Source organism: Thamnophis elegans, chromosome 4, assembly GCF_009769535.1.
Source record: "Thamnophis elegans isolate rThaEle1 chromosome 4, rThaEle1.pri, whole genome shotgun sequence".
Lineage (NCBI taxonomy): Eukaryota > Metazoa > Chordata > Lepidosauria > Squamata > Colubridae > Thamnophis > Thamnophis elegans.
Genome location: NC_045544.1, coordinates 71,913,788 through 71,930,168, shown reverse-complemented (window position 1 = coordinate 71,930,168; position 16,381 = coordinate 71,913,788). Strand labels below are relative to the sequence as shown.

Below are 16,381 nucleotides of genomic sequence, written 5' to 3'. Positions count from 1 at the left end.
CTATGTTTGGATGATTCTAATTCCACAAGATATGCTGAATGTGCTATTTCAGAGCTGTCATAATAGTGAAAGTTCAAGTCCTACTTTCCTGGCACTTTACACCCAATATTTACTCTCCAACATACAGCTGACCAAATCAAATTCCAAAAATGAAGAGAGTCCTAGAAAGTCATCACTAGGTGAAATTCCACTTCTAAAGCAGAATAGAATCAAAGCTCTGAAAAAAAATTCTTAAACTCTTCAAATTGAGCCAGGAGCTATGTTCATAAGACATGCTGGTTATTAAGCAGGTCACCACATGACCATACCTGATTTTAAAACCTTTTTTTGGGACAGTCATTAAGTGAATTGCCATAGTTGTTAAACAAACTTTGCAGTTGTTAAACAAATCCACTATCCACAAAGGATCAGGGTCTCTTGTTGAAAACTGGAATGCTGGTTTTTGGCCAAAAAAATGCCATAAATTTGTCTCATGTGAATTACAGTCAGTCAAAAATGAAGTCCATTTACTGAGCACCCAAAATGTGATCAAATATCTTTGAAACTTTGAATCCGAGTTATAGCCCTGGGGGGGGGGGGGGTGTCGTAACTTTGAATGGTTACTAAGCATTTGGTCATAACTTGAGGACTACCTGCATTCTAAGTATCTTAGTTTGCTTTGCTGTGTGATCATTGTATTTAAGAAAGCAATTCCTGATAGAATTTGGTTAGATTTCTGCTATGAATATATAAAATCAGGGTTTTACTTCATATTCTATTTTATTCTCCCAATTCTAGATTGATAGCAAGGTTTCTTTTTATTCCAGACTGATTCCTGCTGCTATCACTATACATTTTAATAAATTATATATACTTTTCATGTGTGTTCTCTGCAATCATACCTAATACTTTTACCACAATAGCATTTAGATGCAATCCAGCATTTCTGACAAAATGGGGGGACATGGATTGTTAATCTTAAAATTCTACATTGGTTTTGCTTCAGTGAATCAAATTCAATGTAGGAATCAGTTTTGCACCACCGAGAACTGTAATAGCTTTTGTTTTAAATAAATTGAAGGAAACATGTATATAACAGCCATGTAGACTGCGGAAAACATAGAAATATTTTTTTCTCTCAGATGAGGAGGATAAAAAACCACATTTTGTTAGGTAATCTACCATGTAATTAATGCATAAGTTAAATAATAATGTTAATAAAATGAAGTTAAATTAAAACATTCAGAACAGGGAAGGAAGTATGCCAAGGTCATATACTGCCCCTTTTATTTAAATTGTATGCAGAATATACTATGAGAAAACCTGAAGGCAAAGATGCTGAACTTTGAATTAAAATTACTGGGAGAAACATAAAAACTTTATATGCTGGTGACATCACTATGATTCTGGTATAGAAAAGTTCACTGAGGATGGGTTCCAACACAAGTCCAAAAGCTTGAAAGACTAAACCTCTGGTCCCAATGACGAACCCAGATTGGACCCTGAAATATCACTATGAAGGCTAGAATTGAGGAACATTTAAAGAATCTTTTGTTAAAAGTGAAAGTGCAAAAGCTTCTCTGCCATCAAGTTTTCTTTTTAAAAAATTACATTACCAGATGTACCAATGCAGTGCAAACAAGTGGAAAAGTTAGAGGGATAATTTTAACTTCCTAGGGTTAAAAATTCACAGAGATGATGACTACAGCTATGAAATAGTTGAGACACAGCCTATAGTAGATCTGGACAAAATATTAATGTGCAGAAACATCACCTGACAACAAAGATGTGTACTGTCAAGGTCATCACTTTTCCCAGTTGCAACATTTATCTATGAATGTGAATAATCATAAAGGCTGGACAATGTATGCCTTTGAACTATGTCAGAGAACATTGTTTAAAAAACTTTGAACTGCAAGAACTTAACCTTTATTGTCATTTTCCTGTACACACAATGTCACACATTATTGAAATTTTGATGCACCGCTCTTGAAAAAAATAATAATATAGTAACAGCAGCAGCATCCAAAAATGCCAAATTATACAAAATGACTCTAACACACACACACACACACACACACACACAGACACACACACACAGACACAAATCACAGTCCATTCTGAATGCATAGCAGATACATATAAAGCATATTGTTTGAAATAACATACAACTGCTCACAAGAAACTTTAATAATGATGCTTACATGTTTTGATATACAATATAATATCAAAAGGAAGAACATGGTAGTTGTAAACAAATGAAGGCAACTGAATACAAACTCAAGGAGGCTGGCTGATGATACAAACATGAACTTATAAGAACTCAAAGAAGCAGTTACTGACAAACAGAAAGGACTGAATGAGTAAATGAGAACAATATTATAAATACCTACATATTATATTTTACTTGTAGAATATTTAGCAAATATGGATTAAATTTATTCAGGTTTGTACACCTTTTCTTGAAGCCTGGAATGTTATGCTCATAGCGTTAAGTACATTTACTAAAAAGAAAGTAGCAAATCTTTTTTTATTGTTGTTAATATTTGAATTAGCCTGTAAACAGAGACAAGACAATGGAATTTTGAGTAATCTGCTCAGATTTTTTAGATGGTTTTGCCTGTTACACTGATTTCTAGGTCTTTTCCTTTCTATTGTTTTTAATGTTATAAAGCAGCATAGTATCTATACAATTAATTCGGACTATGTGATTTAATATTTGCGCAACACTGAAAGAAAACTATTCATTTTTTTTACATTATACTATTTTATCATTATTATCACTATTATTATTCTAGGAAATTTCACTGAATTTATAATTTCATTGAATTTATCAGGATTTACTTCCAACCAAATTGATTCAATAATTGAATTTGTTAGGCTGCCTAATCATCAGACAACTGAAGTTGCTGTTATTAGGTTAGTGCTTTGCTATTTCTTTCAATCACTTGACATTTTAATTTTCTCTTTTCTAAACAAAAGTTTTTCAAGAAGCCTTTTAGTAATTTTGAGGGTTAAATAATATGCCAGAATTACATTTTATAAAATAATTCTACACTATCTCCATATACTCTCTATTAAATTACCCTCTTATTTTTAAGCTATGACTGCAGTTGTACATAATGGCTGAGATTTGATTATGCTTCAAACATGGCATCCACAAGCATTAAATTGGTCAGCAGCCTTCCAAGTACAGAAAGACTCAAAAAATTATTTTTGTCTATTAAGGTGAATGGTATTAAATCATAATGAAAAAAGGGAATGGAATAATTATGCAAAGCATATGGTCTAATTGCTGCATGAAAGAAATCACTTATTTGTGTGTCAGTTTATAATTGTCTGTTATTGCTTATGGTTTTATTACTGTCTTTATTATATTACATTTGTGTTTGATTTCATATACTGCCCAAAGCTTCTGAAGTGAGACTGCTTATAAACCTAAATAAATCATAGTCAGATCTTCATCTATCCTCGTAACATCCCTTTGGACTGAAAGCTATTCTCAGGTATTCCCAGCTCTCCACCTTCAGCTGCTTGAAGGAAGAGACTGGATCCAAAAGCTTGCGCAAGCAAAAATGTTAGAAGTGTAACTAATGGAAGATTTCTAAGTAGAAAGAGCAAATTATTATTGAACTGAACCATCCAATTCACATTGCCACACCAGAAAGGATAGTAATCCTAGGTACAAAGCTGCTACATAGTTTTTCCCTTCACTTTGACCATGTAGTCAAACCAGGGGTGCGCTGCTACAGGTTCGCCCGGGTTTTGGAGAATCCGTAGCTAACATTATGGCTAGTTCGGAAAAACTCCAAATCCCACCCCTGGATGACCCCGCCCACCCCACCCCACCCCTAGCAGGAGTCTCCATGCGGCCCATTTTGGATGTGAGGTAAGTGCAGGGCCCGTGTGGAAGCTCAGGGAGGGGAGAAAACGAGTCTTCTGAAAGACCTCCAGAGCCCGGAGGAGGCAGTTTTCACCCTCCCAGAGGTTTGAAGAAAGCCACCGGATCCTGGAGAAGGCAAAATTGCCCCTCCTCCCGTGGTGCAGGAGGTCAACTAGACCATGCCCACCATGGCTATGCCCACCCAGCAACCAGGCAAAGAACCCATTGCTGAAATTTTTGAAGACCACCCCTGAGTCAAACAAAGATTAAGTCATATCAGTGGCACCTAGATAATAGGCGGGAAGGAAAGGTCCTTCTTTTTGCTCTATTTCCCCAAAATAAACCTGCCTATCCCTGATGCAAATTATCTCTCTGATATCAGGCATTTGTTCTTATCTTACTATATATCAAAGCCATAGACCTAGCCAAGAAAAAGATTCCATTCTTTAGACATTTCTGAGTTCAGCTGATTGGTTCTTATCCAGATATTTGCATGGCAAGTAATAATGGGGGCTCTATCCATCTAGGACAGATGCCGTGTGCTCTTCCCCTTTATTCTTCTAATCTTTCCTACCTTCTTACCTTCTGGCTTTTGTTTACTATTATTCAAAAATCCAAAGAATCTTAGTCCTTGAAAAAAGTTTCAAGAAAGTAAAGCATTATAATTTTACTCACATTACCGGTACTAAATGCTTCTTTGGACAACATATCGGTATGGCACTTTTAAGATCTTGATATTTTTACACGTTACAACCAAGTATATAAAAATAAAGTAAAATTCTGTTGTATATTAAGGATTTTTTTTAATGAACATCTGGGATGAATGTAAGCCGCCTGCTCACTGCTTAAACAAAGAGCTGGCACAAGGAGAAAGGAAAAGATCTGCTTTCATTTAGAACATTATTTGTTCCTTGGAGTTGAAGTATTAAATATTGTGCTTTTGTTGACAGGGAACAGTGGGATAGGTCGGTTTTATTTTTAAAAGATCAGAAAGGATTACTCTTGTCCAAAAATACAAAATGTTCCTCTACATTTGGAAGCAGTCTAAAATAAGGTTAGAAATAAACAGAAAAGAATGAAATGGAGTTCAATCTTCAATTCAAATGCAAACATTATCCTGTTTGCTCATTTTCTTCCTCATTCATATAATATTGTGAACTCATAAATTCTCATCTAGAGGGACCTTCAAAAAAAATTCCCCGAACTGTTGAGGGTACATAGCTTCATGGCAGAATAACATTGTTTTCTATTTCCACATATAATAATATATAAACAAAAACGTGCTAGGTAAATTAGTGGGTTTTTTTAAAAAAAATCTGCAAATCTCTTCATTGCTATAATATTTGCAGATTACCTAAAACCCTTCTGCTGTTCTTTTTATAAAATTAGGCCATGACCCTGATTTCCATTTTGATCCAACTTTAGAAAATAAATGGTAATCTCATGCCATTCACAATTATAATTAGAACAAAGGACAAGTGAAATTGAGTTTTTTGCTTCTACCATTTTTTATTCCACTTAAGACTATCTTCAAAAAAATAAAATGCTGTGCTGTGCTGTGCTGTGCTATTTGTACACAGGGACATATAGAAAAGAGTTGGGTTACTAAAGAATGTGGGAGATACACAGATGCAAATCTTCATTTGCAAATAAAAGAGCCAAAGCATCCAATTCAGGGGATATAATTAAACTATTAAATTAACAGACCAGAAACTAAGATAAGCACAGCAAAAAAAAAATTGTCCAATAAAGATATAAAGACAGGATCATAATTGGAATAATCCAACAGAAAGTAAACAAAGTATAAACTAAAAGGTTGGAAAACACATGCCCCTCCAAATATTGTTGACTCTAGTTTCCATCAGCTGCAGTGAGCATGCCAATAGTGAATGATCAGAGAAAATACAACAGCATCTGAAAGACTACATATTGTTCATTTCAGAACAAAAGAGTGCCTTGTGTATTGACCACAATGCAAATAAAGAAAAATACTTCAAGGAAAGCAAATTTTGACCTCTTGTCCTCAATTAGGTGATTGACATAATGTGTATTACCAAGAAGATAGTTCTCTCTCTGCATTCTCTGCATTGGTCAATGTTTACTTCTTCCTATAAAGCCACTGATAGACCCAACCTTCCCTTTCTTGGAAACACAATTGGCTTGTAACTTTAGAGAGCCCTGGATGAAACAAATCCTCTGAATCATTTCTAGTTGGGTTTTAAACCAGGACATAGCATGGAGACAGCATTGGCTATGTTTGAGAATGCCTTTTAGCAGTCTAGAAGGGAGTAGCCAGAATTTCCTAGTTCTTCTGGGTGTCTCTGCAGTTTTCATGATTTGGGGGGGGGGGAGTAGAGTTTCATGGGTTTTATATTTTCATAATTTTTAATGTTGTAAGCTGCCCTGAATTTGTGTTTGTGAATTAGATAAATAAATTTGTGATCATGGGATTAGGAGTGGAAAGCATGGTATTACATGGTGTTTCTTTTCTCTGAGGTTGGTTCTAGGTTATGATGGGTCTTGGAGCTCAACACTCTCATTCCTCTCAGTTAATATCTGCATGAAAGCACTGAGTGCAATCCTTTGCTAGCAAGTATACAGCCCAAAACCATCAGTATGCTGATGATACTAGATTTTCCCAACCCTGGTTTGGGCAAGCAATACTGTCAAGGCCAAAATGGAGTGATTGGTTCTTCCAGTATGAGGGACCTATTAACTTTATTTCTGGATGTACCGCACTTCTCCAAATGGAATAGGTGTAAACTTTGGGGGTCCCCCTAGAGCAGGTACCAGATGTAGCTAGGAGGTCCTTTGCCTTGATTTATCTGTGCTCTTTTCTGGACCAGGACACCCTTCTTGCAAACCTGAAAATGAAGATACTGCAAAATGGAATAACATGAAGAAAAATAAGTATTTTTTTAGTTTATTTAAGTTCAGAACAAGAGTACTGAACTATGGAATAACATGCTTCAATATGAACTTTAGGCATTAACAATTCTCTAATTCTAGAATTCAATTTTTATTTGGGGGAGGGGGAGATAACTATCCAATCTACCCAAGTCATTTCACGGTTTTAGAATCAGGGAACTGTTTAATTCTATTGACTCAGGTGGATATTTCCTATCAGTGAGGGGTCTTCACACAGATGATCAAAGCAAATCTTTCTGAAGGCCTTTGCACCCAGATTCCCATCCTTTATGTTGACTGAGCGTGTCAAACCTACACATAGGTGTGAAGACCTACAAAATAGATGTGTAGGCATATAAGCTTTTCTTATTTCTTAGGAGTTAGCAATACTTTGGAACTTAATAAGTGCTAATTTAAATGTACATGTTTTATTTATTGCTGAATTTCTTTTTAAAAAAACTGAATATATATACAGTATATATACACATAGCAATTTTGCATCATTTATTGCTGGTGCTTTTCATAAGGGTGCCTTTGGGCATTCTGCTGCAAAATTAATGTCTAACTGCTTCTATCATATTGTTTATTTATTCTATGAACATCCCACCTTAAAAGCACCTGGCATGATAAGGATTACTTTATTTTATCTGGAAAATAGCTCTATGGCAAAAGTTAAATGAGAACCAGCAAGCACAACTACACAATATGTTTTCTGGTTGAGATGCAATTTCTCTTTTCCCTGTACTATGCTAGTTGATAATTATTGGAATTATAGTTGAATGCCTCTGGAAGGCACCAGATTCTTTTATTCAGATGTTTGTGTCCATGGCTGGAAAGCAAATCTGTCAACATATCCTCGACTTATGACCATAACTGAATCTAAATTTTTGTGGCTAAGTGAAATATTTAAGTGATTTTTTTTTGTCCCATTTTACAACCTTTCTTGCCAAAGTGAATCATTGTAGTAAATTAGCAAAACGGTTGTCCCCTTTGTGGCTTCCCTTTTGACTTTGCTTGTCAGAACATTACAAAAAGGAATTACATGACCACAGGACAGTGCAACTGTCATAAAAATGCCATGTGTCTGAATTTTGATCATGTGGCCTTAGGGATGCTGCAATGGTATGAAAAATGGCCATAAGTGCCATTTTAACTTCAAATGGTCGCTAAACAAACTTTTGTAAATCAAGGACTACCTGTAATGGCTTTACTTCCTCCATAGTTATATCCTGCATATTTGGTTGAAATACATCAGTAATGCTCCTTTTTATATAATATATCCAAGACTATCATACAAATAGAGCTATTATGAAAATCTTCCATGACAAAAGTGCAAATCTGTTCACACTCATACATGCACAAACACAGTAGAAACTAAAAATATTTTTTGCCTTTTTTCACTTTTGTATTTCTAATTGGCCAATTCATTTACACTGATTTTGAAGATTAACAGTCCACAAGATCAATTTCTTGTATCATATCATAAATGAGTTTTTATTTTTCATGAATGCAGTGCCTATGGGTAAAAAAATAGCTCAATTTAGAAGCACACACGCTCCTTTATAAAATAATTTCATGTCAATATACAAAAAGATTTACGCTAAATTGAGGAATGTGTATAAATCAGCTATGTATTTAAACAACACAGCCGTTTTATAATTCTTCCCCAAAATACTGTGATCTTGTTGTAAAATAAAACCATACATAAACATATAACCTTGAGCCAAGCTGAAAGCTAGACATATGTTAACTTTTCTTGAAGTTACACAGAGGTTTCTTTACATTTTCAAGTAGCCATTGGTTTGTGCCGACTAATTGCATGGAGAAAGTTGGCTGAATGAATTGCCTTCTTAACAAAACACTATTTCTTTTACCAGCCTTGTCAACAGTACTCAGAAGAGATGGTAATTGTGTGGCTGGAGTGTTAAAAAATGTTACAGCTGTGCTTTAGCAACTGTGTTAGTCAGTTTGTTATAACTGGAAGAAAGTTGGCAAAGCAAATGATTATCATTAAGATTTTACAGGTTTTCTTCTAATTTTTTTATAAGACTGGTAAGAGCAACTATTTTACACTAGATTCATCAGTCTCTTGAATCTGGTATTTTCTACTCTAAGAATAACGTTAATGACCTGTTTTCATTCTGAATTTTTATTTTGAAACCTGAAAGTCAAAGTATACCACTTACATTTGTAATGAATAGGTAGCAATAATTATTCATTTCTTCGATGTAATTTCTTTTCTCATCTACAGATACAATTTCTTGTTACTCAAATATTTCTAGAAACTTGGAACAAAAATTCTGCAGTCTAAACATCAATTGTATCTGTCTAACCTGACAAAGGATAACAATTGCTATGAAGTCCTTGCTGCCCAATTTCTCTTGTTCTAATCTACAACTTTCCAGAGTAAAGACAGAGATACAGAGGGCCAATTCAAACTTTTGTTTTAGCAATTATTTTACCAGATCTAACCTCCAACTCCAACATATTTAAATGTAAATATGAACCAGAAGGCAGGTAAATCCATTATACATTTCCACATAGTTCAACAATGAAAACACTAAAGATATAATCATATGAACATCCACATCTCTCTCTCTCTCTCTCTCTCTCTCTCTGTGTGTGTGTGTGTGTGTATTTATAAAACAGTTGAACATATGTAAGTAGCCTATGACTATTCATGTACAGTAGAAAGTAATCTGGCCCTGAAGTGAAAGAAGAAATTTCTGTTTTTTTCTCTTGGATAAAGGAAATGATAGATTCTGATAAATCAACACAAGACTGGATCTTATACTTTGGTCTTTTACTGCAGCATCCATTACTTTCAGTATAATGCTTAAACATACAAGATAATCAGACTGAGCCACTGTGTCAGGCCTGCAGCCATCTTTTCTTTTGGATCTGAGGCCTGCCATACTTTCTATTATTCTACTATGCATTTTCTATTGTGGGAAAATGGGAGGGGGGAATTATACGGAATTGGATGATATGTAGCCATAACAAAATTCTTTCTAGAAAGTCAAGGTCATCCTTTGTCTCTGCTTCTGGCCGGAACTGGATGGGTGGAAGCTGCCAGCATGGCAGTGGGAGATTGGACCACGTGATAGACTTGTGGCTGTGGGAGCAAGATCTTAAACTTTCAACTGGGTGGAGAAAACCGGGAAGCTTTCAGATTCAGGTTTTCCCAGATGTGCCAACATGGCTCTCTTAATAAATTGGAACTTTGAGCAATACATTACCTTGGACTCTGATTTAATTTTAGATGCTATTTGCAACCCTGACACACTATACAGTAAATGTTGCCCAATTTGTAATAAAAATGTTAGATTGATTTACCTAAAATCATTAATTGGAGCCTTGCAGGTATCCCTCAAAAGATCACTACTTCCTGAGGAATGCATGTAATATTGACTCAAGATTTTAGTTATTTGTGCCGATCTGTTCAGTAAAAATCAATAGTATTTTAAATTGTGGGCATTGTTTTGATTATGTTATTGTCAGAAAGCCTCTATGATTCTGGTAAAGAATGTGAAAGAAAATGATAGGGTTGTTTGATTCAGTCTAGACATATCTATAGGATTTTCTAACATGTCAAATCCGGAACAAGAATTACTATTATTTCCATAATGATTTTTCCAAAGAAAAGACTAACTCAGTATACAGGTGGTTATTTTCAACAAAAACCCCTAGTTTGGAGTAGTTAAATTGCCTTCACCTTGGAAACACGTTACACTGTAAATAGCATTAAGGCCATCGACTAGTGACAAAGGATCACTTGTAAAAATTACTAGAGTGACATGAATATATATAGGGTGGCAGTCAACAAATGACAGGAGCCTCAATTCAGCAGCCAGTCTCTCTTGAATAAAGGACTGGGTTCCAGAGAATGTTGTTTTCAAACTCTTGTGCATTTAAAAGCATTTCTTCCCAACTAAATTAGGACAAAAGTTGTATCTCATGTTATTCCCTACCCAACAAATAATTCTATGTAAATAAAACCATACTGTGTTACCATACCCTTTCATCAAATCTTCAAGCATGCTTTCTTTATAAGGGTATTTAAGAATTTAAAATAATCCAAAGCAGAACTTTTAGTCTTACCTGGCAAAAAAGGAAGCTGCCACTGAGGTACCTGTGGAGGTATCACTAGGAACACAGGTAGTCTGGGAACTGGGGAAGCTATACAAGGAAGGTTTATCTGCATTGTAATGGTTCAGCACAGCTTCGGTCAGTCCATCGCGGCCAGACTCGCTGATCAACTGGGAAATCTAAAAACAAAACAAAGTTTATTTCTTTTATTTTGCTTTATTTCAATTTATTGGTATTCCCACTCCAATGGACTCTTAGAATGTATTATATTCACCACTATACTATGCAGGATATGTGTGTATTTGGCTAAAAAGAAAACATACATTTCCTTCAACATCATATGATCTTTAAATTCATTTACATCTTTTATAATCCCATTGTGAAACTTGGGATTCATAAATTCTAGCACATGAACTTCAAGCACAGTCTTGCGAGAACTTTACTTCATTTTTGTTGGAAGCTATGAGCTAAAATAACATTCTGACCCTGTAACATTTTCATTATGGCATTGGTATTCCTTTGGATTGAAGGAGAAAATCTAAATAATATCTTTGCGCCTCTGGAACAATTTGTGGACTTCGAAGGTATTAGTCAAAGCCTATTTATTAAAAGTAACTTCTACACATATTTATGAATGCTGCCGCATAACTTCACTCAACACAGGTTGAAACTGCAAGCTTGGTGACTACAAAGAATACCAAGCAAATAACTATTCTGAGCTTCAAAATTATGTGATCTGTTTGTCATACTATGCTCCGGCTATAATATTGTAATATTAAATAAAGTAGCAAATATACAGATCAAAGAGTACTGTCAAAGTAGGAATTTTTATTCTGCTTCTGTGCTGTTCATAACACAAAACCTTCTTTCTTTCTTCCTCTCTTTTCTCCCATTCACTCCTGGTCAAACCAGACTGCAAAGACTAATAATAAGGTCAATCTAAAACACCATTGAAACTAAAATCATAATTTCTAAAATGCACTAAAACATCATTGCAAATTATAATTAAAAGTAAACAACATTCATAGTTACAGCTATAAAATTTCAAACTTAAAAATACAGATATTGAGGGTGGAATACAGTATTAAAAAAAGGTTTTTAACATCTTTCTACATTTCCTGAGAAAAGAAGATATTAAATGACCTTGTTACCATCTGTTACATTTGCATTTCTCTTGCCTCCACATTTTTCCTCATATGAAGCAAGCTGGTCTACATATTTATCTTGACATCATAAGTAACCTGTTCTACTGAAATTCAAGGTTATATGAATGATGTCCTGCACATCAAAAAGTACAATTTTCATGGAAGCATTTTATTCCTGGTAATTTAATTAGGTATTTTAATACACCCATATTCTCCAGTCTAAGATCAAACTTCACTTCTTAGATTATTCCTCTAGGCTCCTTAAGAAAAAAAATTGACTCTCTGCAAGCTTTAATACTGACAGAAGATCACAACCTAGCAAAATAATATACAGAGCAGATAAAAACTTGTTATCTATTTGTGGGTAGATTGTTCTTTTTATCACACCATTATTTTGGTAGGTGCAGAATACTCCTAACTGGCATTCCCCATTTTAACTTGTTCAGCTACTTCTTTGACATTTACTTAGTAATTTGATCCTAAACATTTAATGGGGAAATCCTCACTTGGACTTTAACTGATTTTATTTCTAAGTAAACAGCACGCACTAACACCACTGCTATTTAATACCACCTTCTGATTGCTTCATATATTCTTCATTCATTGTGAAATCCAATTGTGTTGCATTTTATATGAATAATATTTGCATTAAGTTATACAATTGATTCTGAAAGTCAATCAGCAGACACATTCAGCAGCCCACTATAGTGTGGTAAAATCTTCTCCCGCCCTCCCTTCCCTCCCCACCCCTTTCTCACACACACACACACACACACACACACAGGTCATAAAATAAAAAAACAAAATGATTGAGGATTGGGTGATATTCAGCTTGACATAATATAAATTATGCAATCTAATTTTCATGCTAGTCTGTTATAATAAACTATGTAGATGGAAAAATAATCACATTCTCTAAGGAAGAAAAGGTGATTCCTAGAAATGACTGGGGATAGCACTTTCCTAAGCCAATTCAGGCTGGGCAGAAGCCACTATTAAATAACAAATCATTATACATAAAGTTCAAGAAGATATATCTTCTAACTGAACAAAGGAGAGATAAGTGAAGCTGCAAATGAGCCAACACAGCACTACAGCAAACTGCAATATCGCAAGACATGATTTCAACCGTCTTTTTTTTCCTTGTGTCCATCCATCAAGACATATTTCTTTGCTCATGAGTTGACCTCAGTGAGGTCCTACAGTGTGAAACTATCGGCTCCTAAGATATGACAAATTGGGAAATTCTGTAGAATTTACTTCTTACACAATCACAGAACTCTGATCCAGTGAAACACTCCCATTTGACCATGTAGATGTTTGACTACTGACCTGGGTACAAAGAGAATTAAAGGTCTTCCAAGGCCCTGATTCTAGGAAGAAGACTCTTTTGTATTAATGCCCAAATCATTCTCCATGAGTTTTGTCAGTCATGTTTATCATAATTTATATCAGATATAAGTCTGATATTTCATATTTTTATAGCTATAAGAAAGTTTTTGTGTGATTCTTACACATTTCAATACAAAGATGCTGCTATATACAATTCCAATTAGAGTGGTCATTCCAGAGGAAATAAATAGTTTATTAATTTTAGTGGATGATTATCACACCTAGATATTTCAGCAGTTTCCAATAATGGGTCAAATTTTCTTGAGTGGAAAAAACAGTCACACATATTCCTGGATAACAGAAGGCTAAGGAGAGCTTATGATGATCACTGATCAGGCCTTCGGTGGGAATTTTTAAATTATTTTATACATTTAGTCCTTCCTTACCAATTGCTAATTCAGCAACGGTCTCAAATTTATGATCATGCTGAAAAAGGATATTAATAAACAATCCTCAAATCTGGGGTCATTGCAGCATATCTGCACACACATGATTGTGATCTGGGTGCTTAGCATACAGCATGTGTTTATAGTAGTCAGAGCAACCCATGGTCATGTGACTAGCATTTGCAAGCTTCTCAACCAGCTTCTGCCAAGCAAAGTCAATGAGAAGTAGGCAGAAAGTTGTAGTCATGTGACATTGTGCTTAACCACAGATCCCTGATGTCTCAGTGCTTAAAGTGCAGAATTGAAGGCAAAACTCTGCCCACAGTCTGGAATTCCATCCTGACAGAACTCAAGGTCAGCCTTCCATCCTTTCAAAGTCAGTAAAATAAGGACCCAGATTGTTTGGGAGCGATATGCAAATAATGTTTCTACATTGTAAAGCACTGTGTAAAGTGCATTATAAAGCACTATGGGGTTGTATGTAAGTTTAAATGCTGTTGCTATTGTTATTAATGACTGTGAGTGATTTGCTTAATAACTATAGGAAGAACTGACTAATTGGAGTCATAAGTCAGTAAGTGAGGTTTCTCTGTATTCAATATTTATTCTATTCTAATAGTGGATTATAGCTTCAATTGTATTTTTCTCTTTATATTATAACACAATTGGAAAAAACATCTATATTACAATTACGCATTCACTTATAAAGTGAATATCGATGGATCTCTATTAGTTCAGAACCAGCTCCATCTCAAGATTTAAGAAGAGAAGAAAATTAAAACTGGGAATTTTTCAGCCACTTTCGTCACAACTATGTTATCTGGTTGAATATGACAGTTTTATAATAGGGAAGAAAAGTCTTACGTTAATTAGCATATCTGAAAACCAGAAACACAGAAAGTGTCCAAAAACATACTCTCTCCACCCATAAATTTTCCAAATAAGTTGAAACTACTCCTATACCCAAGTTTTATTTTAAACCAACAGAATATGTGCCTATAATCCTCTAACACACCAAGAAAGATATAATAGGAATAATAAAACACATACACAGCATAGATTTTTAATAAATTGCTACTTCTTTTTCTGAAAATGCCTTGTTCAAAAGGAAAACGCCAACAAATACAGTAGTTGCCTTACTCATATGTTCCATCAGGAAGCTAATTCTTTTGTGGGTAGAGGTTTAGGATAGGTTAATGGGATAAGTTCTGAGTGGGTCCTTTGTCAATATAGTCACTGCCTAGCCCAGTAACAACAGTCAATGCAATCTTTGTGTTATATACATAAAAACACTTTTAAGTGCAAGTGGGCAGCACAAATACATTCTTTTTTGAATTCCTATTCTTTGTTCTGAACCATACAGTTAAAAAAACATGTAGTCCTTCTTACTTTCTTCCTCAAGAACAGCAACCATAGAAAATTGGTCTCTTTTTAAGATTAATGAGATGCAATAAGAATTTGCTAACGTACTACTAGAAGTATCTACCAAAGTGCTGTACAGGGAAAATGTTTTTTTTTAATTAATGTTATTTGTCCCCAAACTCATCTAATATACCATAAGTAGCTCTGCTTAATTTGAAATGTTTTTCTATCGAACAGGAGGCTTGGAACTCACAAAGAGAAGCATCTCAATGTGAAATATTTAAAATATTTAGTTCTATTTGGGAAAGATACTGCAAGGCACAAAGCACCACCATAATTTTACATCTTTATTTCTAGTAATGCAGTCTAAAAACTGTAATAATTAATATTCTGCCTCCCAGACCTTTAACAAATTATCATATTGGTCACATGCTAGATACAGTACAAGCATGTACAAGCACTTCTAGATTATTATTATGTTGGTCGCACTGTCAGCCAGATGTTTGGACTGGAAGTGGCATTTTTGTTCACCAGAGTCCTTCCCAAGAACGTGAGACAGGCATCTGTTGTTAATAATATTAAAAATATAGTTGCAGGATGTAAACCGTTCCAAGTAAAGCTGCCTTTTGCAACTAACTGATGGTGAATTTGTCAGTGCCAATGTATTCAAACAACGCTCCAGGTGTTTTGGAATTGTTCCAAAGCACCTATTACTATTGATAATATCTTTGCTTTCTTTGCCACAGTTCATTATTCAGATTTTTTTTTTTTTTTTGGTCTTTCTTATCAACAGTTAAGTCTGAGACATTGCATGGCACTTGCATCTCTGAATTCTAAAATCCCGGAGTATCCTAGATTCCTCTTTCATGAACCAATGGTATCACATAAGGTTCTGTCTTGTCTCTATCCTGTTCAACACTCATAAGAAACTTCTGGGAAGAGCACCAAGTTTTGGAATAGCAATAGCACTTAGACCTATATACCACTTCATAGTACTTAGTACAGCTTGCCTCCAGAAGTTGTGAATGCCCCAACACTGCAAGTCTTTAAGAAGATGTTGGATAGCCATCTGTCTGAAATGGTATAGGGTTTCCTGCTTAGGCAGGGGGTTGGACTAGAAGACCTCCTAGGTCTCTTCCAACTCTGCTATTGTATTGTATTGTATTGTACTTTACAGCCCTCTGTCAGTGGTTTACAGAGTCAGCATATTGCCCCCAATAATGCCCTCATTTTACCCA

General features: G+C 35.0%; 1 protein-coding gene across 1 annotated transcript in view; it reads right to left on the bottom strand.

The window, feature by feature from the left end:
* Positions 1 to 16,381, bottom strand: part of KIF26B (kinesin family member 26B) — a 330,120-nt gene that overhangs the window by 183,067 nt on the left and 130,672 nt on the right. The window contains exon 4 of the mRNA XM_032214888.1: positions 10,871 to 11,037. Within this exon, the coding sequence (XP_032070779.1) occupies positions 10,871 to 11,037 (167 nt within the window). The remainder of the gene's footprint in view (positions 1 to 10,870; positions 11,038 to 16,381) is intronic.